General features: G+C 41.3%; 3 protein-coding genes across 4 annotated transcripts; 2 read left to right on the top strand and 1 right to left on the bottom strand.

Annotated features, from left to right (window-relative positions):
• Positions 1-3,078: 3,078 nt before the first annotated feature.
• Positions 3,079-9,318, top strand: LOC119216879 (signal-transducing adaptor protein 1-like). The gene is made up of 13 exons (XM_037470074.2): positions 3,079-3,228; positions 4,036-4,107; positions 4,733-4,852; positions 4,949-5,005; positions 5,084-5,235; positions 5,538-5,669; positions 6,921-6,990; positions 7,103-7,205; positions 7,292-7,381; positions 7,927-7,989; positions 8,110-8,160; positions 8,238-8,363; positions 8,458-9,318. Exons 1-13 carry the CDS (start codon positions 3,136-3,138, stop codon positions 8,514-8,516), a joined length of 1,188 nt encoding a protein of 395 aa, XP_037325971.1. The 5' UTR covers positions 3,079-3,135; the 3' UTR covers positions 8,517-9,318.
• Positions 9,319-10,458: 1,140 nt separating this feature from the next.
• On the bottom strand, positions 10,459-19,965 carry fsd1 (fibronectin type III and SPRY domain containing 1). Its single transcript, XM_037470073.2, has 13 exons — positions 19,786-19,965; positions 18,881-18,976; positions 18,641-18,772; positions 17,821-17,922; positions 17,580-17,602; positions 17,097-17,218; positions 14,673-14,882; positions 14,495-14,593; positions 14,012-14,159; positions 13,784-13,866; positions 12,376-12,627; positions 11,789-11,877; positions 10,459-11,704 (listed from the first exon to the last, which is right to left on the bottom strand). The coding sequence occupies exons 1-13, from the start codon at positions 19,798-19,800 to the stop codon at positions 11,594-11,596; spliced, it is 1,482 nt and encodes a 493-aa protein (XP_037325970.2). The 5' UTR covers positions 19,801-19,965; the 3' UTR covers positions 10,459-11,593.
• Positions 19,966-22,032: 2,067 nt separating this feature from the next.
• Positions 22,033-26,254, top strand: LOC119216558 (uncharacterized). Of its 2 annotated transcripts, XM_037469520.2 has the most exons (5): positions 22,033-22,127; positions 22,700-23,098; positions 24,642-24,758; positions 25,336-25,386; positions 25,715-26,254. In XM_037469520.2, the coding sequence occupies exons 1-4, from the start codon at positions 22,091-22,093 to the stop codon at positions 25,347-25,349; spliced, it is 567 nt and encodes a 188-aa protein (XP_037325417.2). In that variant the 5' UTR covers positions 22,033-22,090; the 3' UTR covers positions 25,350-25,386; positions 25,715-26,254. The 2 variants fall into 2 exon arrangements, with proteins under 2 accessions (XP_037325417.2, XP_037325416.2); XM_037469519.2 differs by lacking the exon at positions 25,336-25,386.
• The last annotated feature ends 51 nt before the right edge of the window (positions 26,255-26,305 follow it).

Genomic DNA, 26,305 nt, shown 5'->3' with positions numbered 1-26,305 from the left:
ATTTACAGTTTTTCTCAATTGTTTACACACAATGACCACAACATGTAACTCATGCACCAACCCTCTGAACCAATTCTGCTAAACTACAAGCACAATTCTTGCTTTACACTCAAACTGCAGTTCTAAAACACACTTTTTTCAAAACACTACACACAATTCTCTGCACAATTTTCACAAGAAAAACACTCTAAATTCTCTCTCTAAAATCTAATAAACACAAAATTCTAAAGTCAATTGCCCTACTATGCACACTGACTCGTCACATGGGCAAACACCTGTCACACATTGTTACAATTAGCAATCAGAGCTTTAGCATAAAAGGGCAACAGGTGAGCGCTTCTGTTTTGGAGCAATGGATGACAGTGAGAGGACGACGACGACGACGACGACGACGACGACGACGACGACGACGACGACGACGACGACGACGACGACGACGACGACGACGACGACGACGACCCGTAAACTCTGATGAGATCCGAGTCACTTTGGTTGACCAAAGCTATGGAGGAATTCTTTTCTGCCTGGAGATGGAAAGTTTATGACCGAAATCCACATCCCCCTTCTCTAAGCTATGGAAGACTCATGTGAAGATATAGCAGTTGATACATTTCATGGCTGGATTGGACATGCTGAGCGATATTTCCCCCGCTGCTTGTCCAGGGAAAACATTGCTTGTGATGTGGATGAGGTTCTGTGGAACAGACCGGATGCAGCATAGATTTTTACTCTAACTGTATATAGTAAATTCTTGTTGTTTTGTATGTAGACCACTGTATGTGCAACTTTGTGTTGGTTGGGATGTACACTGTGTGCATTGTTTTTGTGGGGAAAATAAAATATATTTGTGTGTTCAAGAGTCCAAAAACAATATTCTAAAATATTTTACAACACACGTATGTATTAAAAAAATGGTCAGTCATTATGATGAATGGAGAAGTGTTCAACTGGTTCTTATAAAGGTCTATTCATATGATGATTTGTGTGTGTCATTTGAAAACAAAATACCATTTTCAGAAGAAATAACATTGTTTTGAATGTAAAGTTTAATTTTGCAGAAGTATTGAGGGGTTTTGCCAATTGTGAGTGCTTTTTTATTTGTGTGTAGAGTTTTGAGAGTATGAGGCATGCAGGCAAGAAAATGTGTGTAAACAATCGAGAAACTGATTTTGCTGATGCTTTTATCCAAAGTGCATTCAACCAAGAGGGAACAGACAGTCATTTTACAACAAGTTTAGCATTCAAATTGTTTTTAAACTGCCCTGGAATACCAACACCTCCAGCCTTGTCAAGAAAGCTCACCAGCGCCTCTTCTTTTTGAGGACTCTGAAGAAGAAACACCTGTCTTCAGCCATCCTGGTGAATTTCTACCACTGCGTGATCGAGAGCATTCCTTACTGTCACCGTAACCCTAGTCCTGTCTATGCATGGCTGGCTGGCTGCAGAGGTCCCATGTGAATATCAAAAATGCATTGTAACTCATGGCTTTGCTGCGACTCAAACAAGGTACCACTGAGCTAACCCTTTGACAGCCAGAAGCAAGGGGAGATCAGTGCTTTCCCTTCCTTCAGCACTAAAACTAAACCCTTGAATCCGTTTTCAGTGCACTGTTTCTGGGTCTGCACACAGACTGCTTTGTAGGGGACAGGCTGCACTCCCTGTAATCTTTAACCCAGAAAATGTGTCTGTTTGCTGGGGAGATGAGCTGCAAAGTGTGGCTTCCTTTAGGGACATTTCCTTTATTTCTAACCCAGACACCTGGGTCTAATTGGTAGGGAGATGGGTAGGAGAAAAGGGGTGTGTTCCCTGATTACCAACACCTGTTCACAGGTCTTTAAAAGCAGAGTCCGGGCTCTTCATTTGAGTTAGCAGAGGTGAGTACTGAAAGGTCTACTAAGACTCAACGATTCCTCCAGCAGATGGAGCCACATATACATTTTTCTATCTATACCCTGACTAAAACACTAACAAATTGTAACACTTAAATTGTACTGAAAAATAGCAGTTATCTAACATGTTTTGAAGATGCTTATTTGATAAATTGTAATTGTTACTTGTTCTTCTGAGTTTGTATCTCTACGGTTGAAATGCACTTATTGTAAGTCACTTTGGATAAAAGCACCAGCGTAATGTAAAATAAAGATTAATAAATAAGGTTACTTTCTGCTACATGCTCTGTGTTTCACTGGCTGCTGTGCAGTCATTGATGTGCCACCAATAACTATAATAAACAAACTTACACGGTTCAGAGAGATGTACCTGGGAACCAGCTGAGCTTTCTTCAGGAGGTGAGGGTCTCTGCAAAAATTTCCAGTTACTATCGGGTTAAAAATGTAAAATATGTGGAAAGCTAATCTGAAGAGACTGGCTTGACGATTTGAGGCACTTTTCATTTGGACAAGCATGTACTTATGCACAAAACTACTTAATCATTTCAATTAATTTAGGCACGTTTCCCTTTGATAACGAAGATGAGCCGTAATATTTTACAAATATAGCTAACAATTAAGCGGTTTCTAAACCTATTTAAAACATTTACACAATTTCTGATATTTAACTACCTAAATTAAACCGATATAAATTGGCAAAAGCATTGTGTTTCTAGGGTGCAAGGCTACAGCCTCGCAAAAAAGTATCAATATACATGTTTGGAAGTGTTCCCCGATCCGCCCACCAAAAACCAGATGCAATATATATATATATATATATATACTGTATATACACATGTATAAGAAGCACAATATTTTGAATTACTCAGAACTGTGCTTGAGTAAACATAGTTATGTTACATTTTCCTCACTGCTAATTAAATATTAATATATGGTTGTAAAGCCTTTCACTATAAACAAGCTTTCAAACTACACATCACTTCCTGGCAAGATTCCAGTTGAATGAACACGAGTTACACTCCTTTGTCTAGTTTAAATGATTCAAATAACTTTGTCGGAAGTCACCTGAAATACATCTAAAGAAGAACCCGCCCACTTCGCACACATTGACCAATCAGCTGCACACAGGTTCGTTCGTCACTTACATACACTAGAGAGCTTTACTGCAACCCAGCAGAAGGTTCCCGCCGATCCATGACAAAGTCTCATCCGTTCATAAGCAGTTTATGTATTGTTTGTGTCGACTATGATGATGGATAAGCTAACAGCGCGACAAAGGAGCCAGCTGCCCACCTGTTACTATGAGGGATACTTGGAGAAAAGGTCTTTCAAAGATAAGGTAATGGATGCTCAACAGTTTCTGAGATAGACAGATCTTAATAAAACAGTCTATCAGTGGTGTTATTTGCAGTGGTGAAATACTCAACTACAAGTACTACAATACTGCATGTTTATACGTGTCTTGAAGATAATGACTAATCGATGACCTGGTTATTCAAGATAATCCAAAGAGTTTACTGTTGTCAACTGTGTTAATATATTTTTGATGGATTCATTTAAATTAGCAAACTGCAATATTATATACGTGATGTGCATAGGACTTCTTCCACCCTGTTTGAAGAAGGTCAGCTTTTCAAAAGGCTTCTCATGATAAACACATGTGTGAATAATAAGATCAGTTGATCCATTGCTCAGCTGTTGCTCATGCTATTTCTCTAGAATGTGACACACTAAATAAATGTGATTCATTTAATTAATTCTACTGCTATATTTAAGCTGTTATGAACCATGCACATATATCGACTGGGATCTTTGTCCTAACTTCATCTGACAGTGATCTGACTCATTGTCTCTTCAACTGGTCTGACTGCTTCTCAGCTCGTTGAGACTCAGCCTGGGGAAACTGGTTCAGGGAACAAGGAATCCTGTGAAAGCTGTTCTACCAAAACCTGACTGATCGGAGCTAGCTTTAGACGCAAGATCAGAGTACTCAGGATCGAGATACCTTGATACTCAAATATTCTCATTCAATTCAATGACAAAGTGTGTCCAAACCTTTGACTGGTAGTGTATATGTGTCTTTGTGCAGACATTCACAGTGTATATATATATATATATGTGTGTGTGTGTGTGTGTCTTTGTGCAGACATCTAGGAAACTGTGGACGTGCCTTTGTGGAAACACACTGTTCTTCTTCAATGAGAAGAGAGACACTGACGTAAGTTATATCAGGGATTTGGAGGCTTATTAATGAAACTGACTACACCAGATGTCACTAACTGGCAGAACGCGGTCTGGATCCGGACCCAAAAGCCGTCCCATCCAACATTGAGCTCCTCCACGTGAGGATGAGAAAGGCCCTGAAGGATTCATGTCCAGGTTTAACATCCTAGCAGGAAAAACTAGGGCTTAATTCTCCCACTTATCAAAAAAAACTGGGGAAATGAATATTTAATAAACGTTTTAATTGTTAAAATGTGTAGATTAGTTAAAAAAAATCTCAAAGCAGAAATTTTCACATTTATTTTTTTTAAATGCAGCCCTACTTTTAATTAGTCAATTAAGAGAACATTATTTATATTTACAGTCACAGATATATGTTCAGTTCTTTGTTACGTGACATATTGTTTATAGAGTTTTGGAATCATACTGAATTAATTTGATTTGTGAATCGCTTCATTGCAAACGTTGAAACGACTTTATCCCTCTGTTTAATTACACTAAGTAGTTACAGTTTGATTTTCTGGACCTTTGCTTCCATACATTTTCTCTAACTGGACCGCTTTCCTTTTTAGTTGAAGACCCCTGGACTAAATCCCATATGTCTTTGTCTGTTTCCTCAGTACATCGAGAAGGTGGATCTCAGGGGATTTGTGTCCATAACAAATGACTGCAGCCAGGATCGTAACCTTGGTGCAGCCAGACTCAATCTCCAGCTGAAAGGGGAAAATATCAGAATCACTGTGAGCAAATATGCAGAATGTATGTAAAGTCATCCTCTTTTATTTCCAGTCAATTCTCATTTTGCCAGTTCTTTGTCTCGTCCGTTGTGTCTGCAGGCTCCTAACGCAGAGGCTCGTGAGCTGTGGAGGGGTTACATCTGCTCCGTGGTCGAGGTCAGTGGGCTTTACATCCATCTTACTTCATAAAGAGTAAAGTTTGCAACATCGCTGATGAATTACAGCACTTTGCAGCTTGCAGTACCAGCCTCCATTAACCTGCTGCCAGGACAGATCCAGATGCTGAAAGAGACCGTGGAAAAGGAGGAGGCAAGAATAAATAACGCCTCGCCACCTGTTGTCACCAACAGCGCTGCTCTAGTCAGCCTGCAAGGGGACAAGCCAGCGTGAGTACTAGCGTAAAAGTATTTTTTTAGTAAAACTGAAGGTGTGTGTCAGCAGATTTCAGTCCTTCAAAGACTATTTCAGTGTTTAAGAATTCTAAGTTTAAAACTTTAAATACGTGCGGAGCTGATAACTAGTCGAGCGGGATTCAGTGTGTCATGTATTTTCCATGAAGCATGCTGGTAAAGACTGACTGAAAGACTGTAAAGCCCTCTGAGGCAAATTTGCGATTTGGGGCTATACAAATTAAATGAATTGAATTGGTAGAAAGAGAAATTGATTGGATCTATTATCTTCTCTGCAGTTGTTACCACAACGTGACCCGACTGGAGGCGGAGCTTCTGCTGGAGAGAGAAGCCGAGAGAGGAAACATGCTGCTGAGACCCGGAAGTACAGGAAGCTCTTTTGCTGTGACCACCAGACAGCACCTGGAGGGGTACAAACACAGAGACACCCACACACACAGAAAGAAATACACAAACAGACGCATAACAAAACACGCAGACATACAGACAAACACACACACATTTAAAACACTCTAACATCACTTAATGGAACATATATCAAAAACAAAAATCGAACAAAGCCGAGAGACTGCCCCAAGACCAAAAGAGCGAGAACTGAGGCAGGCGGGTCTTAAATACAACTGTAAGACTGGCAAAGTACTCCCAGTTGAACTGACGAGCTCGTGCTACCAATGACCTGCAAGACAGGGCAAAGGGACAAGTACACACACACATACACACAGCAAGCCCTGCTCAAAACCAGAGGGCCATCACACATTTGGATGATGGGGTTGCCCATGAAACCGTCCCCATTAGGCACCCATTTCCTTACCTGCAGAGCATTGTGTATGAAATAACCCTGCCCCCCTTCGTGGGATGCCACAGCTTGATAAAAAACTCTTCAAGACAAATGAGTCTGTTGCTCAAATTTCAGGTTTTCCTGTGTTAATGCAGTGGAAATCTCTGGGAAGTTCACTTTTATCAGTTTGCTTCCTTACCAGCCGAGGAAACCACCGGAAGAAGCGGAACATTAGCTCAAACGCAGACTCCTGCCACCCCATTACCCAAAATGAACGTGACGCCCTGAAGTGGCAGTGCTGGAAGCACCAATGTCCTGCAGCCATAGCTCTGTCCTTTCTGTATCAACATGTCGAACATCAATGGCAGGCCAGCCTTTTGAAGAATGTCAGTGTGCAAAACCTTTATCCCTACTCCCAAAACTGGAATATAACACCTTGTCTCCTCTGAGAAGGATATCACTGAAGCTCGGCTAAAAGAGTAATAAGCTGCTGTATCGGGTCGGCACTTTCATTTGACTTCCCACCAGAGAAACCACACCATCCAACATGAACTGCAAAAACAAACCAAGTTTAGACCTTCTACTGACTCTGCAGCTAACCGTGGCATAGTCAATGCAATGCAAGCCCCTTTTGCCTTTAGGGTAGACCCACTCGGTCTGGTACCTCCTTAAGAGCATAACGATCAAATTTCCAATGCCCTCTCCTATCGCAAAAGCTACAGACCTTAAATGAACATTATCTGAACTCCCTATGCTACTTATCTTATCACACATGCTCCATCTTATCTAATCTCATATCGCACATGTTGTTCTTAAATGTGATGACAGTCTGTAATCTGTTTGTCTATTTAATTTATCTTTTAATTGTCTCTTTCTCCATCAGCTCCGTAATTAGACACTACCGGGTGACTCCCGAACACACTGGGGGCTTCTTCATTGATGTGGATAATCCTGTGAGTATTGAATATTTATATTTTATATGTAACATATCCCACACCTGCATGTCATGCTTTCATGCATGTATTTTCTAGTTGAGATTTTAAAGGGAAGTTGTTCTCTGTGCAGGTTCTGTGTGCCACGCTTCATGATGTCATCGATTATTTAGTGGAGAAAACCAACAGAGTTCTGACTCCTCTTATCTTTGAGGAAACCTATGAAAAAAACATCTGTATGTACTAAAAATGGTCACATTGAATTTAAGTGTATTTATTATAAAATACATCTAATTGAAGTTCTTGGTCTATATTTTTACAGCTTTTATTTGTAAAGATTGTGAAAACGGAGAGAGCACCCTTCTGCAGGCCCCGACGAGCCTTGGCCCACCAAGTGCCCACCCCAAGAAAGGTACGTTCTCCTCACAAAGGCACACAATAAACATCCTCCACTGTTTGCTCTGTTGGCCACACCTGTTCTCTGAGGCCTTCTGACCAAACAGGTATAAAGCTAGGCACGCATGAATGCAGTGTGTGCGTGTGTGTGTACACAATGCTGAGGCCTCTTGGAACTCCCAGCTCTCTGGAAATTCCACATTTACAACTAATCTTGGACTTTGTCCAACAAGTCAAGCTCACATAAACAATGACTGTAATATAATGATATAATACTATATAATATAAATCCCTTTAGCAACATTTAAAACTGGCTAAGAATGGCTAAACTTGGACATGGTGTGTAAAGGGGTTTGTAACTGAATTTTGAAAGATTTATGGCAATCCATCCAATATACCTCTCACTAAGAAGTCACAGCGGTGAACTTCATGGTGACTCTAGAGGAAAAGTCAGGAGATATTCTTAGTTGGTTTGATTCATCCTCTGAGGACTATGAACCTGCAGCTGTTTGGATATTATAGTGGCTTATAATCACTGTAATTACATGCCTGGGTTTGCAGTAGCTCCAAGAATTCCAATCCATGAACCAACTGAAGAAGACAATGTTTCCCTAAATGACCAGCGTGAGTACTGCCACAAAGTTCCATTCATCATTCTCCTGACATTTATATCTTAGTGAAGATAAATAGTGTGACTTAACTTTCTTTCAATTTGTCATCACTAACTATTATTTGTACAAACAGTGGAAGAGAAAGAAAAAGAGATGGATAGTTCATCAGCTGCTTCACTGCAACGTAAGACTTCTCACCCCACAAACACACAATAATTATATATATATATATATATATGACCTGACCTGCTTCTTTCACAGAACTTCACAAAAAAGCAGCAAAGAAAGCAATTATGCCTCCAGTTCCTGCTCCTCGCAGACTGCTCCCATCACCCGACCGCACCAACAGGGATCAGAAGATGAGACCAACAGACCCACAGGGCCAGAGTAAGTCTTCCTCCTTATTTATCCTGTTATTCTCTTAAATGTCATGTTATTTTTGTTCCAGTAATAGCATTGCTCATTCTCTGATGTGTTTTAGTTCCACTTGCAGCCATATCCGAGCTAAAACTCAAGTTTGGGCAAATAGCCCGGTGTTGAGTGACTTCTCCTGGTGAGAATACTCTGAAGATCTGTGAATATATGGGACTATATGGAAGTACTTCTAAGACCATTTGGAAACGTCTTGGAACATCTGCCCCGTCGGTGCCACCTTGTCCCCAAAGTGCTTCTGCACATTTTGCACATTCCTTTCGCATTGGTTTGCATTTTAGATTCCATTATTATGTGCTGCTTTTGTCTCCTGTAAATATTTTTACATAGCAACTATATATACATATATGTACACTCACCGGCCACTTTATTAGGTACACCTGTCCAACTGCTCGTTAACACTTAATTTCTAAGCAGCCAATCACATGGCGGCAACTCAGTGCATTTAGGCATGTAGACATTGTCAAGACAATCTCCTGCAGTTCAAACCGAGCATCAGTATGGGGAAGAAAGGTGATTTGAGTGACTTTGAACGTGGCATGATTGTTGGTGCCAGAAGGGCTGGTCTGAGTATTTCAGAAACTGCAAATCTACTGGGATTTTCACGCACAACCATCTCTAGGGTTTACAGAGAATGGTCCGAAAAAGAAAAAACATCCAGTGAGCGGCAGTTCTGTGGGCGGAAATGCCTTGTTGATGCCAGAGGTCAGAGGAGAATGGCCAGACTGGTTCGAGCTGATAGAAGGGCAACAGTGACTCAAATAACCACCCGTTACAACCAAGGTGGGCATAAGAGCATCTCTGAACGCACAGTACGTCGAACTTTGAGGCAGATGGGCTACAGCAGCAGAAGACCACACCGGGTGCCACTCCTTTCAGCTAAGAACAGGAAACTGAGGCTACAATTTGCACAAGCTCATCAAAATTGGACAATAGAAGATTGGAAAAACGTTGCCTGGTCTGATGAGTCTCGATTTCTGCTGCGACATTCGGATGGTAGGGTCAGAATTTGGCGTCTACAACATGAAAGCATGGATCCATCCTGCCTTGTATCAACGGTTCAGGCTGGTGGTGGTGGTGTCATGGTGTGGGGAGTATTTTCTTGGCACTCTTTGGGCCCCTTGGTACCAATTGAGCATCGTTGCAACGCCACAGCCTACCTGAGTATTGTTGCTGACCATGTCCATCCCTTTATGACCACAATGTACCCAACTTCTGATGGCTACTTTCAGCAGGATAAAGCGCCATGTCATAAAGCTGGAATCATCTCAGACTGGTTTCTTGAACATGACAATGAGTTCGCTGTACTCAAATGGCCTCCACAATCACCAGATCTCAATCCAATAGAGCATCTTTGGGATGTGGTGGAACGGGAGATTCGCATCATGGATGTGCAGCCGACAAATCTGCGGCAACTGTGTGATGCCATCATGTCAATATGGACCAAACTCCCTGAGGAATGCTTCCAGCACCTTGTTGAATCTATGCCACGAAGAATTGAGGCAGTTCTGAAGGCAAAAGGGGGTCCAACCCGTTACTAGCATGGGGTACCTAATAAAGTGGCCGGTGAGTGTATATTGTGAAACATATTACCTCTATATATATAGTGAAATAAGGCTTTATCTATTCATCTGCGGTTATTTTTCTAGATTAATTGGTCAAAGATATTTTACCACTTTCCATCCCGGTTTCTTACGAGTCCAAAGAGAGATTAAAATATTACAACATCTCTAAAATAATAAAGAAAAGCAGGAAATCTTCATACTCGAGAGGCAGAAAACAGCATTTTCTGCTACCCTTTAGTGACTAGCCTGTTTTTTGGCCTCTGCTCCTAAAAGGACTACCCATGATAAGTGTGATGAACCAATTATTACATTTCGAATATTTGTGCGAATCGGTTTAGAATGAAGGAATATAGAGATTACAGTTGGCTCTGGGTCTTTACCAATCATATGTAAATCTATGGTAGCACTAAATGATGAATACAAACATGTAAGTGCCATGTTTCATAACGTTCTGTAAAACTTAATTTTGTTTAAACACGGTCTAGTTCGTTTCTGACTTTGTTTTATTGATCATTGAAGCAGAAATGTAACAACAAAGTGCTCTCACTCATTTTTACCTCAATGCCTGATGCATTATAGTGGAAAAATTAAAACTATTTACAATATTGTGAGTCTGTGTCACTGTGAAAAACAAAGTTACCATAAATGTACTGTAAAGCATTGCAGGCTAGTTATCCAGGAGGAGAAGTTATCATATTAACCAATGACGGTGCAGTCAGGTGAATTTGAAGAATACAGAAGCCATAATCTGATGATTTCTCTACATAAAGCTGATAGAAGCTCCCTTCTAACGTTCTTCAGTCATGTTGAACTCCAAAGAAAACCAGTGACTACAAAGAGTCTGATGCAGTTAACACTGTTGAGTCTGCAAGAAACGGAACACGACATCCCTAACATGTGTTGTGAGGCATCACTGAAGTCCAGTTGAAAAATATCCTGATCAATAGAACTACGTCCTATTCCGTCTGTGTTGGAACAGGAGCTTATTTGGGTCAAACAGTCTGACTGGTAGAGTTGGTGATAATTAAAACTACCAATAGGAACCATGTTATGTTGACGCATTGTTTTAATTGAAATAGGGAGAGCGTTCAGTTATGATCCACAAGTCTGTTATATAATTTTCAAAAACCAATACCTATATAATATCTGTAAAAGCACTGTTCTAAGTATGATTATAACCCTGATCATAGACATGGCCGTTGTAGAAAGCGTCACTAAGGTTGTTTCCAGTGTTGGATCGGAGAAAAAGGAAAAGGCACATGAAGCTGTGTGCATTGACGGTACCACTTATGGAAAGAGTGAGGGAAGGAAGTAGAGGAAGGAAAGCATCAAGGAATAAGGGAAGGAACAAGGGCCGAATTGAGGGAAAGAGGATAGGGAAGAAGGGAGGGAAAGAGATGGAGGGAGGGAAGAAGTCTTTGCTCTAGCAGCAGCAGCAGCAGCTCTCAAATGACATGAGAGGAGGAACTAGTCTACAGCTAATGTGTCGTAATGTGAAGAGCTCTGTCAGTCAGGTGACTCACTTGTTCCCAAATATTTAGGTAACAGGGTGGGGGAACAGGCCAAGCCAATAAGCTGCAGAGATATGATACAATGAATGTGCCCCCCCCCCCCCCAGCTCTAGTTGAGGCTGGCGTTGGAGCTGCTGGTGCCGCTGTTTTTCCTCTGGCCGCTCTGCACTGCGCTGGGAACCTGAAGGCCCGTCACCACTGAAAAACTGCCGTTCCACACCTGCAGGGGGCGATACATCAAAAAGCAGTAGAAAACAACGAGGCATAACGAGTATTTTTGGACTTGAGAAGAGACAACGCTCACCATGAAAGCTGGTATAACCGGCTGCTGGAACTTGGTTTTAAAGGTGTGCATCAGTTGTTTAGTTTTGGAGTTGTAGAAAGACAGAACACCTGGAGAGAATACATATTAAACTTTTTACTTAGAAATGAAAATAGGTTTAGTTTAGAAATCTGATTTTAGTAATGTTTTAGGTGCTGCATTATTCCATTAAAAATAAGTTTCTAAACACAAATTCAACAAGAATATTTAATTTTTTGCGCTTCTGAAGCACATGCAAAAATTCAATAGTTTTTTAATATGATTAAGTCCCCAAAAGTGCAATTGAAGTGGCGAAATAATAATAATAATTTTTACAAACAATAGTTTCAGTCAGCTCAGGCCCTAATGAAATCAAATTAAAGCAAAAACCAAACTTTCTCATTACTGCTTCATGGAACATTGGGACACAAATGAATCTACAAAGTGATTCAAACAATTGACTTCAGAATTAATAATTTCTAACCTGAATATAAATCAAATAAAAGGAAACTAATTTTCAATACTTTTGAGTGTTTATGGTCCACAGTGATTCTCTGTGATCATTCACCAATCACGTGTCTCTGTGCTACCTTCGTCATAGTGGATGTACACCCCTATACTGCTGGGGATGGTACAGTCCAGCGTCCGAGCCTTGTTGTTGTGCTTTGCTGTGAGGCTTTGCTGCAGCCAGTTGTTCAGGTGGATGCACCAGGAAGCGCTGCTCTTCCCCAGCTGGTCGAAGCGCCCGAGGCTCCGCAGAGCGACGCCCACAGCGAAGGCCTTGCTCTCCTTGTCAAACCGAACCTCCCAGTAATGCTGGCCAGCATCAATCATCGTGTCAGCTGTCAACACACATAAGCCCACATCATTCATTTCTGACTCAGAGTCAACACTTTCTGGAGATTGAGATGTATCAAAACAGGTTTTTTATATTAGTGAATCCATCTTATATAAATCATTTCTGTTGGAAGATTCTAAGGAGAAGGCAGAGCAACTTTCCCAACTAACCAAAACCAAATGACCCCACTAACAATTCAGCCTTAGCTTGTATGCATGCCATAACCCTTTCCCATATGTCACATTGTATTACAGGGCAGGTGAAACAACCATAGCATCACTGGAATCCATTTACGAACAAACTCTAGAAACGTTTGACAAAAAGTCATTGGCAGCGTTAGATAATATTTTGCAGACCGGTCTTTAAGGTGTGGTGGATAAACAAGACAAAAATAGAAGATACGATCGGCATGAAAACATTCATACATTTAACGCAGAGCGGGATTGGCTCATGAAAATCACCTGACACGATAAACCTGTAATTTAGGTTTGACTCCCGTGACTGTCGGTAAATGAAGCTTTTTATGGTTCTTCTTCTGCCTTCTTCCTCATGGGGCCTATTTCCCCTCCCAAAGAGTTTTTTTTGCTCATTCTCCCTTTAAAATGAGCAAAAAACCCAACATTTTTATTAATATATTAACAAGGTTATTCATTCTTTCTGTGCAGTAATTTGAATGTCAAATTTGCATTTTGTCATCATCGTCTGCGGAGAGAAGCTGCAGCTCCATCAGCACTTTTACAAATAGTTTAAAAGATCAGTTAAAAGCCGCCCAGCACTATTCTCAGTGAGCCAAATGATTATGTATTGTTACCATGTGGTGCTTGTTATAACTTGTCAAGGGACTACCAATGTAAATTAGCTGAAGCTACACTCAGGTACAATGCATCACTTGGTGACATTGTTGGAACTCTACATGGTCCCTTTTCTCCTCTCTATTCAGAAAAGGGTGAACTTATTACTCAGTAAGGCTACAGGCCTTTACAGCATTGTCAATTTACAAAGGTTTCTACTGAGAAACGAATGTTACTCAGGTCTGAACTAACTGTGGTTTAGTTACAACGTGGAGGTTCAACCTCAAGCAGAAAAGTCTGATTTCAAACAACTGTCCGTAGGGTTTGAACCCCCTGGAGATGTAGGACAACATGCCTGTGTGCGCTCACCCAGCACTGTGTAGGACTCTGCAGTAAACCGGTCTCTGCCGGGCCGGGCTGTCGGCGCTCTTTTCGGTGACATCAGTGCCGACCTGATGAGACAGACGGGGCACAATAACACTCACTGTTCCGTGCTTTCAGATGTGGTCTTAAAGACAGGAAGTTCATGACCACAGGGCCTAGATTTTAGCCCCCTGTTGAAAGGTTTAAGACCCTTCAGATTAAAGGCTATTATACCTGGCTGGAGAATGCATTGGTGAGTTGGTTCGAGTCTTCTCCTTGCGGATGTCCTGTATCTTTCCTCCACTGCCGTCCCACTCCACACTCAAGTCCTCCACCTTCAGGTTCTGGTGGGACGAAGCAGCGTCCAGTTTGAACGTGAAGGCTGGAAATGAAAAAAAAAAGTCATTAAATGTTCACATTTTGACCAACAATAACACAACAAAAACGTATATAAAACCTGTCTGACTCACAGCTGGTAAAGTAGTAAAAATAAAAGGAAATCTTGAGATAAATAAATTACTTTTCTGCCAGAGGACTTCTTATTGTTATTATTGTCATTTTTGGTATACTTTTAGTTAAATATATGATTACTCAAATTCTTCTGATTATACCATTTAATATATCTCTTTTTATCCTGTTAATGTATTTTGCCTCGCAATTAAATGAATGAATGAATTAAAAAATGAAATATAGTAAAATTACACCTAGTTTTCTCACCGTGGGTTTCTAGTGTGACGGGTTCTGAGAACTCTCCTGCCACGGCCTTGTTGCACGCTCTCACTCTGAACGTGATGTAGCGGGTGTCAAAGCGGAGACCTGAGAGCAAAGAGCATCTCTTTATGGGTCCTTCTCATCACAGTTTGGACATCACCCCCCAAACAAGCCTCCACCCTACCGGTGAGTGTGAGCTCCAGCTCTCGTATCCCCTCCACCACCATCCAGGGGAAGTCCTCTCTGATGCGCGGCGGACCCTCGTGGTTAGTGCGCCGGTGCTCCAGGATGTAGTGGTCTATCTTGCTATCTGGTTCTGGTAAGGTCCAGACTACAGTCACAGTGTTGTCGCACACTTGGCACTCTGAGACCTGGATCTCAGGAGTGGAGGGAACTGGGGAGAAGAGACGGTTTGTTCTGTTAAAGCATAGGTGTCAGCTGCCAGCCGGGGGGGTCCAGTGCGGCCCACCAGATGACTTATTATTGCTATTGTAAGAATTACAGAACAACATAAATTCCATTTCTATAAAAGTGGCTGCTATTCCTAATTGGTCCACTGGAGGTCGCACTCTGTGAGTGAGCACAGGTGTGAGACCAGGGTGACCAGGTCAATGAGGCAGTGCTGGTACTCACCTGGGCTCACTAACAAAAACATTTCATTTCATTCAAAAGCAACCCTGGCTGACCCCAATCCCTGCAACAACCACCCTGCATACCAGGAGTTATTACGAGAAGTATGCAGGGTGGTTGTTGTTTGGTTACCACTACTACTTGTTACTATTATTATTCGGGCAAAAGGCCCGCTGAAGGGGGGCAGATTATGTCATTTCACTACAGATCCCTCCTCAACCTGACCACACACCTGTGTAGCACCACAAGCCTCTAATTATCTAAGATCTAATTAAACAAATGTCATAACTCCTAATAACTAAAAATGTTGGTAACAGAATGTGGAATAAATGTATCACCAGACTACTACGAGTCTAAGGTACTACGAGCCTGAAGTACTACAAGGCTTAGATTCTACGTGCCTGAAGTACTACGAGCCTGAAGTACTACGAGCCTGAAGTACTACGAGCCTGAAGTACTACAAGGCTTAGATTCTACGTGCCTGAAGTACTACGAGCCTGAAGTACTACGAGCCTGAAGTACTACAAGGCTTAGATTCTACGTGCCTGAAGTACTACGAGCCTGAAGTACTACGAGCCTGAAGTACTACGAGCCTGAAGTACTACAAGGCTTAGATTCTACGTGCCTGAAGTACTACGAGCCTGAAGTACTACAAGGCTTAGATTCTACGTGCCTGAAGTACTACGAGCCTGAAGTACTACGAGCCTGAAGTACTACAAGGCTTAGATTCTACGTGCCTGAAGTACTACGAGCCTGAAGTACTACGTGCCTGAAGTACTACGAGCCTGAAGTACTACGAGCCTGAAGTACTACGAGCCTGAAGTACTACATTTGATGCGGCGTGCAGGAGAACCGTCACCAAACCAATGCAAGAAATACGAGGAGGATTCATTTTACAAAGTGGGTGTTAGAAGTGAACTTCATCGTGTCACTGAAGGTGTCCTTTCTTTCGGAGGGCATCCACAGGCTTTACAGACTAAAAGGTCTTTGGGCTCTAAAAATTGCATTTTGACGGAATAATTTCCAAACTATGTGTGTAGGGAGCCTTTTAAAAAAAACACCATTTGAAAGATTTTGAAGGAAGTTATGTATGGTATTTTGAGAGGCTTTCATGTCCTGGTTATCCCTGAGTGACATCTTGTGGATGTGTACTATCAATCCGAAGTGAAGTTATTATGTAACTTTTGAAAGTTGGCTCATGTGTGGTATTTTGAGAGGCTGTAACTAAAAGTGGCACACACATTTAGAGTCAAGGATGTAGTTATCTGATATCATTATGATTCAAAATGCTAATTTTGCAGCCTCTATAAATGTTCATCTAAGCAGCTCCAGCACTACGTTGGACCTACACGTTTGAACCTTAGTTGGAATACCTTAAACAAAGTGGCAACATGACGTTTTTTATTTTATTCCCTGCTCCTTGCAAATTAATCAGATCCCTCTCAAATGTTGTCAGAAAAGATCTAAGAGCTCAATAAGGTTAGAGATGAAGTTTGGAACGCTGCTCAACCCATTATTGAACTTTGTGCATAATGCAATTAATCACCGTTAATCACATAACAATAACTTCATAATAATTTCATTTTGGCCCAGCACTAGTTATTTTATATAGATTATATCCAAATAGTTGTATATAGATTTTATAAAATAAATATTATTCATATATAAATACTAGCTGTTCACTATTGTAGCTGCCCAAGGGTCGAACTAACTTTAGATACTTTTGGGCATATAAATTATACAAATAAAGAAAAAATACGTAACCACCATAAGAAGAGCTGTTTTTCATTCAAATGAACTGATTGTATCTTGAAAATGAAAGTATATCATTAGGACAGCATGATTCCCTCTGAAGTGAAGTGGAGCAGAAGTATACAGCAGCATGGAGCTCCAGTAAGAGAACAGTGTGACAGACACGCCGTAGTCTCAGTACTTTTATTTGTATTTATTTTAACTTAGTATTAAAAGTGAGGCCGACCTGGGAGGAACTTGAGGGCCTGCAACAGCTCCCTCTCCTGGCTGAAATCCACCATCAAGTGACTCATGTTGTCGCTGGCTTTAGCCTTCAGGGAGAGGCGAAAGGCCGGAGCCATCGTCACACTGCACACAAAGAGAGACACACAAGAACCCACGAGCACACGGAGTGGAAACAAGTGGCGTCCATTACCCAGCAGATCAGAGGCAAACACTGACTACAGGTCCACTAACGACAGATCTACCACTGAGCTCATCAACCTGATAGAGGTTCAAAGCACCGCTAGAGAGGAGGAGGACTGACACAGGACGGCACAGACTACAGAACACAGAGGAAGACACAAAGAGGAGAGCTTTCTATGCTACTTATTGTCCTGGAATCGGGTGACGTGGCTACATGACGCATGCAGGCTACATTTACACAGTGGCTCAGTGGTTCCTGGAGGCCATGAAGAAAGGAGAAGCAATGGAGGACTGAGTACTATACCTATCCTTAATGTCTTTGGCCGCCTGGAGAGGAGAAGCAGAGGGAGGGGGGAGAGGAAGAAGAGAGGAGAGATACGAAGCGAACACAGATCTAAGTTGTAGGCGGCCATGTTGTCACTTAAAACAAAGTGGCTGAGTTAAATAACTTAGGAAGCCACTAGAAGGACATATTCAACATTACATACTCAGCTATACATATATACGTACATGTTGTGGACTTCACAGAGTTATAGTGCAGCTACCTGATTGAAGCCCTCCGTCTCAGAGGAGCACAGCGTCTGATTGGCCAGCTCCAGCAGCTCCTCTGAGCTCTCCAGGGCTTTGGAGCAGGCGCTCAGCTGACTCTGAGGAGAACAGATGCCATTTGTGTTGTTTAGTTCCTCTCTGGTAGAAACCAGTGTGTTCTGCTGCTGGGGTTTTAGATGAAAACCACAGCGTTGATTATTACAAAGACAAAAGGTTTCTGACCTTATTTAACTGGAATAGTCACGGGACTATAATGAAAAGAAGGACCTGAGCGTTGATGTGATAGTGAACAATGTCTGCTAAACACAATATGTGAACAACATTTCAAATATTGTTAGTGATAAAGTGAATAGTGATTTTGTTCTTGATGTTTTCGCAAAAAACAAATTATGAATGTGATCACAAATCAGAACAAGTTTAATATCAATGATAGACATACACATGAAGTTATTAAGGAGTTTGTAGAATGAAACACATTTTTTAAAGTCTGATTTTCAGCTAAATAATTTAAAAGTTGCAACATTCATTTTGAAACATGTTCTCACCAGATTTGAACACTTTTACATTGTGAGACTTTTATTATCATAGTAAATATCGCGTTTAGGTCAAAGGTCGCCAGATGAACCAACACATAAAAACTCATTTCATGATCTCTGGAATTAGTTCATGTGTTTTTCTTCAACTGTAAAATCAAAAAACGCAATTGTCTTTGATAAAGTAGAATATCACAAAATTATTCTTATTATTACTTGAATGCCAACAGCAGTTTGATTTCTTTGAGCAAACATCTAAATAATAGCAGATGTCAGAGGCTACCTGCAGCTCGTAGGTCCGGCTGGCCCGCTCCTGTTTGATACGCGTCAGCATGTTGTCCTTCATCTCGTCCAGGACCGAGTGGAGCGACATGAACTCGGTCTCCAGGTCCTCCTGGACTCGGCTGGAGTTTGTCTGGTGCCACAACAGAAACAAGAACACACAGGAAGTAAACCTCTTTCTGTACCTGGTCACCAACCCAGCAGCCGTGATCAGATGGTTCTTTGTGTCGGTTCTTGGTACCTCCAAGTTGTTCAGGTTCTGTTTCACTGAGCACACAAAGTTTGATATCTCTTCGTTCTTCATGGCCAGCGTGTGCGTTATCTTACGCAGAGATTCCTAAAGAAAAGACAACGTTTACATGATGTTCCCGATCCTGAGCTGTTTATTATATTCTATATATTAAATACATAGTACTGCAGCATCAGAGCCTAAAGAGCCTCCACTGTTGTGATGAAGGAGGTTGATGTGTAGATGTACAAGGAAGGAAGGAAGAAAGGGAGGAAGGAAGGAAGGGATGGGATTAACCAGTGTGTGTGGAGAGGAGAACGATGAAAGTAATGAAGGAAGGAAGGAAGGGAGGAGGTTAGTTAGGGTGTAAGGAGAGGAGAAAGAAGGAAGGAAGAAAGGAAGGAAGGGAGGAGGTCAATCAGTGTGTGTGGAGAGGAGAAGGGAAGGAAGAAAGGAAGGCAGGAAGGAGGTTAGCAAGGACGTTAATCAGTGTGCGTGGAGAAAAGGGAGAATGGGGGAAGGATGGGAGGAAAGGAGGAAGGCAGGAAGGAAGGAAGGCAGGAAGGGAGGATGCAAATCTACAACGTAATAATGCAGACTGCCGACTTCAAAGGAACCGGACCGTCGTCGATCTTACGCCTCAAACGTGTGCTTAGTTTTTTAGTTTCTCATTCAGACTTAACGGGGTGTTAGTTGACGCGAGAGGAACTGAACCCCCCCCCCCTCCCCCCTTCCCCCTTCCCATCCCTACATTCCCGGACCATAACAACGATGCATCGATCTTATGCTCCGCATTAACGACAGACGTTCCGTTAACCGGAGAAAAACACCGAGTAGTCCTGCAGCTCGCGCGCGTCCTTTGTACATGACGCCCTGAGACGCCCCCCCCATCAGAGACACCTGTTCCCGGGTCTCACCTTCTGCTCTCCCATCGCTTCGCTCGGAACCACCGAACATCAGACACCGGGTTAGACTCCTCCGTTATTCGGCTCCTTTACCGGCACCGCGCAGCTGGTACTGATGCTGCCGGACTGCAACGCATCTTCGGACGGACACCAACGCCTTTGGGCCGTAGTGCGGTGTACGCATGCGCAGAAGAGGATTATGGGTACTGATGTTTCTGTCGTCAGGGTGTTGCGTTCAGGGAGCGTCGGGGAGGAATAAATTCATTTTGTGATTCAAACGTGTTTTATCCATATAAACACTTATTTATGTTTATTCGGTATGTTGTTGTAAATCTCAATGTGACTAAAACATATTTAACTGACGTTTTGCATGTTTAAGAATATTGATTTTCATAAAAATAGAAAACAATTAGCATTTGGAGCATCACTTGTCTTCTGCTATGAAAGATGGATTAGAATGATTATATTATATAACTACTATATTGTAACTATTATAAATATCCAATAGGGTTATTATCATATATAATATATTATATTAAAAGAATTATTATTACAATATAAATATATTTAGATGAAATCCATTAGAACATATATATATATATATATATATATATATATATATACATATATTGAGATTGATCTGACCCTGTCAGAGTCCCCCCCTCTGGACCCAGGTAAAGGCTGGTTTAGGTCTCCCTCTGGTGGATCTGGGAGAGGTTGGCCTCGCACGCACCTGTCTCAGCTCTGCAATCGCGCACCTGCACCGGAGCCACAATCACCAGGGGATAAGAGGGAGAGCCTGACAACCGGCCGATGTCGGATCGTTACTCACGTCACGTATGTCGACCTCAGTCTTCGCGAGTCTCAGTGACCAGCACCCAGTCGAGCCGAGAGCCGAAAGTAGTTCTCTTTTCATTCAGTTTAAATCCTGTTACTCACCTCTTGTCTCACCTCCTTGGTTTCAGTTACACCTGTCTGTTCCTGCACGTGGGAGGACCACCGGGCACCGCGCACTGTCAAGGAGATCATCACCCGGGACCCCCTCCTTCACCTGCACCCCTCACGCCCGCTCCTGCTGCACCTCCAGTCGTGTTGATTAATAAATTATTCACTCACCTCCTGACGGCTGTGTCTGTCTGTTCTGCATTTGGGTCCAGCCATGTCCCAACCTGACAGACCCCATTTATTAGCGGGTATGTAATCCACATTTTAAAAACACAATCATTGACTATTTGTAAAATTTATTTTTCTTTAGTAGACAAGTAAACAAGAACAAATGATCCGTCTGTCATGGTGGGACCACAGCTCATTGCCAACTATGGATATACATTTTTATTTAATTAAGCCCTCAAAACAGTACTGCAGTGGAAATACAGATGAGATATGTATGTCATCTAACTCTAGAATACTGTCCCACTAAACAAATGATGTATGTTTCTCTGCCCACATCCAAAAGACCTACTTTCATTCTCTAGAGGTTCATTGCTTACACCCACTCGACATTACATTACATGTCATTTAACTGACGCTTTTATCCAAAGCAATTTACAATAAGTGTATTCAAACATAAAGGATAAACTCAGAAGAACAAGAGACAATAAAGTGCAATTTCATCAAATAAGCCAATTTCCAACTTGCTTTAGATAAAAGCCATTATAAGGACAATTAAAGTGCTACAATTTGGTTGTGTTTTTAGTCGAGGTATATCTTGTTTATATTCTCCCCCCACCACCATGTATCTGGATTTGAATGAGAAGGTTCATATCACCCATAATACTCAGTTGTGTCTTCTCACAGGAAGCCAAGCTGTATGTTTCTGGTAACCCAAAGCCTTCACACCATTGCATTGAAAGCCACAGGAGTTTCACAAACCCCCTTTTTATTTCCACCGTGCTTCTCTAGAAGTCCTTCTCCAGCATGTCTGAAGGTTAGAAGTTAAATCAAACAATAGTGCTGTATGTTTGATCATAAATCCATCCTGCCTTTTGGATTTTCCACCACTGTTCAATCCCAACCAAGTGACATACAGGTGCGCACTGCTACGTGCACACTACATGTGCACACTACATGTTCACACTACATGTGCTCAGTAAATGTTCACACTATATGTGCTCAGTAAATGTTCACACTACATGTTCACACTACATGTGCACACTACATGTGCACAGTACATGTTCACACTGCTACGTGCACACTACATGTTCACACTATACAGGCACATGACAAGCAAAGAGTTCCTCCCACCCCCACATCTGATGTGCACACAGACAGGAAGAGACTGAGCAGAAGAACGGCTCTGTCAGGAGAACAAGACGCGATGTGGTTGGAACAGTTGACTCTCGTGTTGCTTTCAGGTAAGACTGCTGAAAACAATTATATATATATATATACATAAATACACACATATATATATATATGTGTGTATTTATGTATATGTTTATATATGCAAAGGTGGCGCGTGGAGTAAAGTGGGTGCGCTGGGAAACGCAAGGTTGGCAGTTTGATGCTTGACTTCTCCATGTCCCATGTCAAAGTGTCCCTGAGCAGGACACCCAACCCTAAACTGCTCCCTTGGTGTCCTTACGGCTGCACACTGCTCCCACAGTGTGGGGTTCAAAAGTGTAAATCTGTGGGTTACAAATGCAATGTAAGTTGCTTTGGATAAAAACATCAACTAAATGAAATATAATGTATATATATATATATATATATATATATAACCCTAACCCTATATATATATATATATATATATATACATTTATTTCATATATATATATATATCCATCTGTTTTATATATATTATATTTATCAATATATTCGCATACATATGGCGTGTGTGTATACTCCAGATATGTGTGTCTATATATATCAATCTCTCTGTATCAATAAATTCAATAAATCTGTTTTACACATTTCTCCTTTTCAGTCAGCCTGGTGATTTCAGATTCAATTCCTGTGGTTCTGGATGAGGAACCTCGAATAGTTAAAGTCCCTCTCGGTTCCTCTGTGGCCTTCAAATGCCGTCTGAAGACAAAGAGTTACAACAGACTTCGGGTGCTGTGGCGTTTTAGCTCTTCTCCATGCAGCAACAATGCAACAGTCCAGGCGTTTGCTAACGATACAATCTTTGAGAAGAAGAAGACCTTCAACGATGTGCTGAACAGAACCCAGCCGGACTCCAGAGATGAAGACCGTGAAGGGACTTGGCGCACAATTATTCCAGCTAATCCAATGGAGCAGCAAGGGGGATGTTACTATTGCGAAATCAGAACAGAGATTCCCGAATTACACACTACTGAGAGCAGAGGAACAGAAGTTGTAATTAGTAAGTATTCATTTAAATAAGGCAACACTTTACTTTATGCCCCCATTATATTTATAGGCAGCATACATGGTCAATTCAGAGCCGTGTGAGGCCTTTGAAATGCCCCCGATAATATGTGCTTGAAATTGACATTTTATTAGAGCATTTTACTAAATAATCTATACCCCACCTCAAAGCAGAGGTTATGGTGGTTTTATAACGTATGCTGCTGATAAAACTGAACAAAGGGGAAATGTTGTGTTATGTCAATACGCAGGGTGCGGGGGCAAGGAGGGAGGACTCAGACGCAGAGTAAATAAAAAAATAAAAGGACTTTAATAGTCAAAACTCGAACTCAAAATCACTCCAACCAAAAAAGGGGAGGAAGGAGGAAAAAACAAAACAGACAAAAACAGGGACCTGGACTTGGACTTGGACTTGGAAACACGAACAGACTTACTTGACCAGAACATCGACATGTAATGACGCCACACAAGACAAGAGACTCACAGGGCTTAAATACACAAGGTGCAGGTGATTGGACACAAGTGGAAACAATCAGGCACTGCAGACAATCACAGGGGAAGACAGGACAAGGCAGGAGGTGAAGTTACCCAGGAACACAAGAGACATGAAAACTACAAAATAAGACAAGAAGCAGACCCAAACCGTGACACAGTACAGCTGATTATTATGGAATGTTTGAGGATTCATGAAACATTTAGGTTTGCTTTGGCTTTAACAAAAAGGTACAAATTTGTTTAGGGGTAATAATAATTTGTGGACTAGTTTGAATTGTTTTATATCCCAAGCTCAGCCAAACAGCCCAATTTTATCTAAAAAATATTATAAGTTTACAAAGGAATTATATTGAAAACATTTTCAAAAAAACATTCATTTAAAACAAAAATGAATGTAGTTAAAAGATCAGAAGAAAAGTTGATTGAGTTGATAATTTAGTTCCAGCTCTTGTGGCAGGAAAGGGGGAAGAGGGGTCTAAATAAAAATCACTCACTATCAAAGGTGGCCTGGAATATCCAGAACTCTGATCCACACAAAAAACAGACAAAAACTTGAAATAATAAATGAACATGAACCCCCAAAAGGATACAAAAATATTTCCCAGGTTTTCACACCAAATGCTCGGCTTGATGCAATTGAAATTAAATTCAGTCGCTTCCTACCGCTGCATCATGATGAGTTGAAATCAACGTGTCCGGTCACAACGCCTTCGTCTGCCACTCTGTCCAACGAATCAACGCAAAGCGGGAGTGACCGGCCAACCCCAATCTTGATCACAACCTGTGATTAGTGTTTTCAGCAGGTTACACATCACTATCCATAGTGACAGGTAAACGCAGTCTGCGTGTCTGTCTCTGCGACATGACCTCATCACTGGAGGTCCTACACCTTAACCTTAATGAGAGCAGATTATATGATCTTAATTCTCGTACCTGGGCTTCTTGTGGGATTCAATAGTGACAAACACTCTCTCATTGAGGACTACATTTACACAAAAGAAACAGTCTCATGATTACATTTCAAGAACATGCTCTTTTACCAGTCACAGAGACCGGGATTCCTGCATGGATGTGGATCTGTTTGGGAGTTGCTTCTGTCCTCATGGTAGTCCTGCTCCTCACATGTGTCTCGCTCAGCAGACGGCGCTGCAGAAGAAGAGGTACGAGTCTTCTGTTTTCACTCTAAGCGAATTAGATAATCCTCATGAATTGTGGTTTTCAGAAGCGTCCATAGTGTTTGCCTCAAGACAAACCATTTATTTATTTTGGTGTAGTAACAAGCAAATTCAAATTGCACTATTAGACATTGTTAGCTCAACTATTTGTTTATGGGGTGAAATAAAAAAATCATGATCCTAAAGGCACCCTGGAATTGATTGAAATCAAGTTTACGTAAAGATGAAAGATGAGGAATGAAATGTCAGATGTTAAAACCCACTATGCCAGTAGGTCTAGACCACTATTAGACCAGTAGGTCAAGATAGACCCTGCAGCAGTCCTTTATAAATTGTAGATAAGAAACATACAAAGAGTTGAAAGAGAGTGAATATTGCTAGTTCCACTTTGCAAAAGATGTCGATTTGAGCGAAGAGTTGAATCTGAGAACAAAAGGAGGAGAGGAAGTACTGATCGCACAAGGGTTTAGATGATTCGAGAGTAAGCAGGTGGTTCGTGTGGTTGAGCAGCTCGCTGTGCAGCACAAATAACCACCAAGAAGCCTGTGTTCTTCTTTGGCAGGTCAACGGAGATAAGGACCTGAGAAAGTTATGACATATTTACTGAAGCAATGTAAGCAAATCAAAAGGATCCAACCACTTTCTGCCTCGGTTGTTACTTTTTAATAAAAGTAAAATCTTCAATGATATTCATTGTTATAAAGAAATATTTTTAATTTCTGGCACAATTCCAAGAGAATTGTTAGCAAGTGTGATTTAAAATAATACTTTATTATTAAATCAATAATTATTTTTGAATTCATAAAATGTCCTTTTTTTAGACCCTATAAGGATTTGTTATCATTTAACAAAAAGCATAGATAACCATTAATAATACAAATTAAACTGTTGATTTACCTTAATAAAGCAAACGAAAAGTAAGAGTGGAATTCCCCATGTAGGAGAAGAACCCGTCTACGCGAACACGCGTCCCGTCACCAGCAAGCAGCCGTCTCCTCGACCCGGCTCTGATCATCTGAAGGAACCTTCTTGCCCTCAGAACATCCAGAAGCCGAGTCCAAGCAGGAAATACAACGAAGGCAAGCGGAGATACAAGTAATGAGAAAGTCATGGATCATCAAATGTAGTCAAACCTGAACGTTGGGACCACAGGGAAAACTGGAGTCAAAGTCGATGATAAGCTGTGGGAGTTAAAGGCATTGTGTATCCTACTTCTATTATTATCACTAGTATTGTTAATATTATTATATATTTCCATTATAATCATTATCATGTTTTTCCTTATTAGCATTATTATAAGTTTTACATTGTAGCCCGTGTGTTTTAGGTGTTTCCATTCATCTTAAATGGTTATGAATGTATTTCCTGTTATCAACCACCAGGTGGCAGAGTGTCTTAGTGGTGAATACAAAGTGTTTGTGAATTATTTGTATAATTTCTGATAGATTCAGATTTTGTAAAGTAACAAAAATGTATTTTGGGGGGAATTAGTAGTACTTTTGTGTCTAATTAATATACAGCTTATTTTTGAA

The sequence above is a fragment of the Pungitius pungitius genome, chromosome 7 (genome assembly GCF_949316345.1).
Source record: "Pungitius pungitius chromosome 7, fPunPun2.1, whole genome shotgun sequence".
In the NCBI taxonomy this organism is placed as follows: domain Eukaryota; kingdom Metazoa; phylum Chordata; class Actinopteri; order Perciformes; family Gasterosteidae; genus Pungitius; species Pungitius pungitius.
This window is presented reverse-complemented; position numbering and strand designations above follow the sequence as displayed.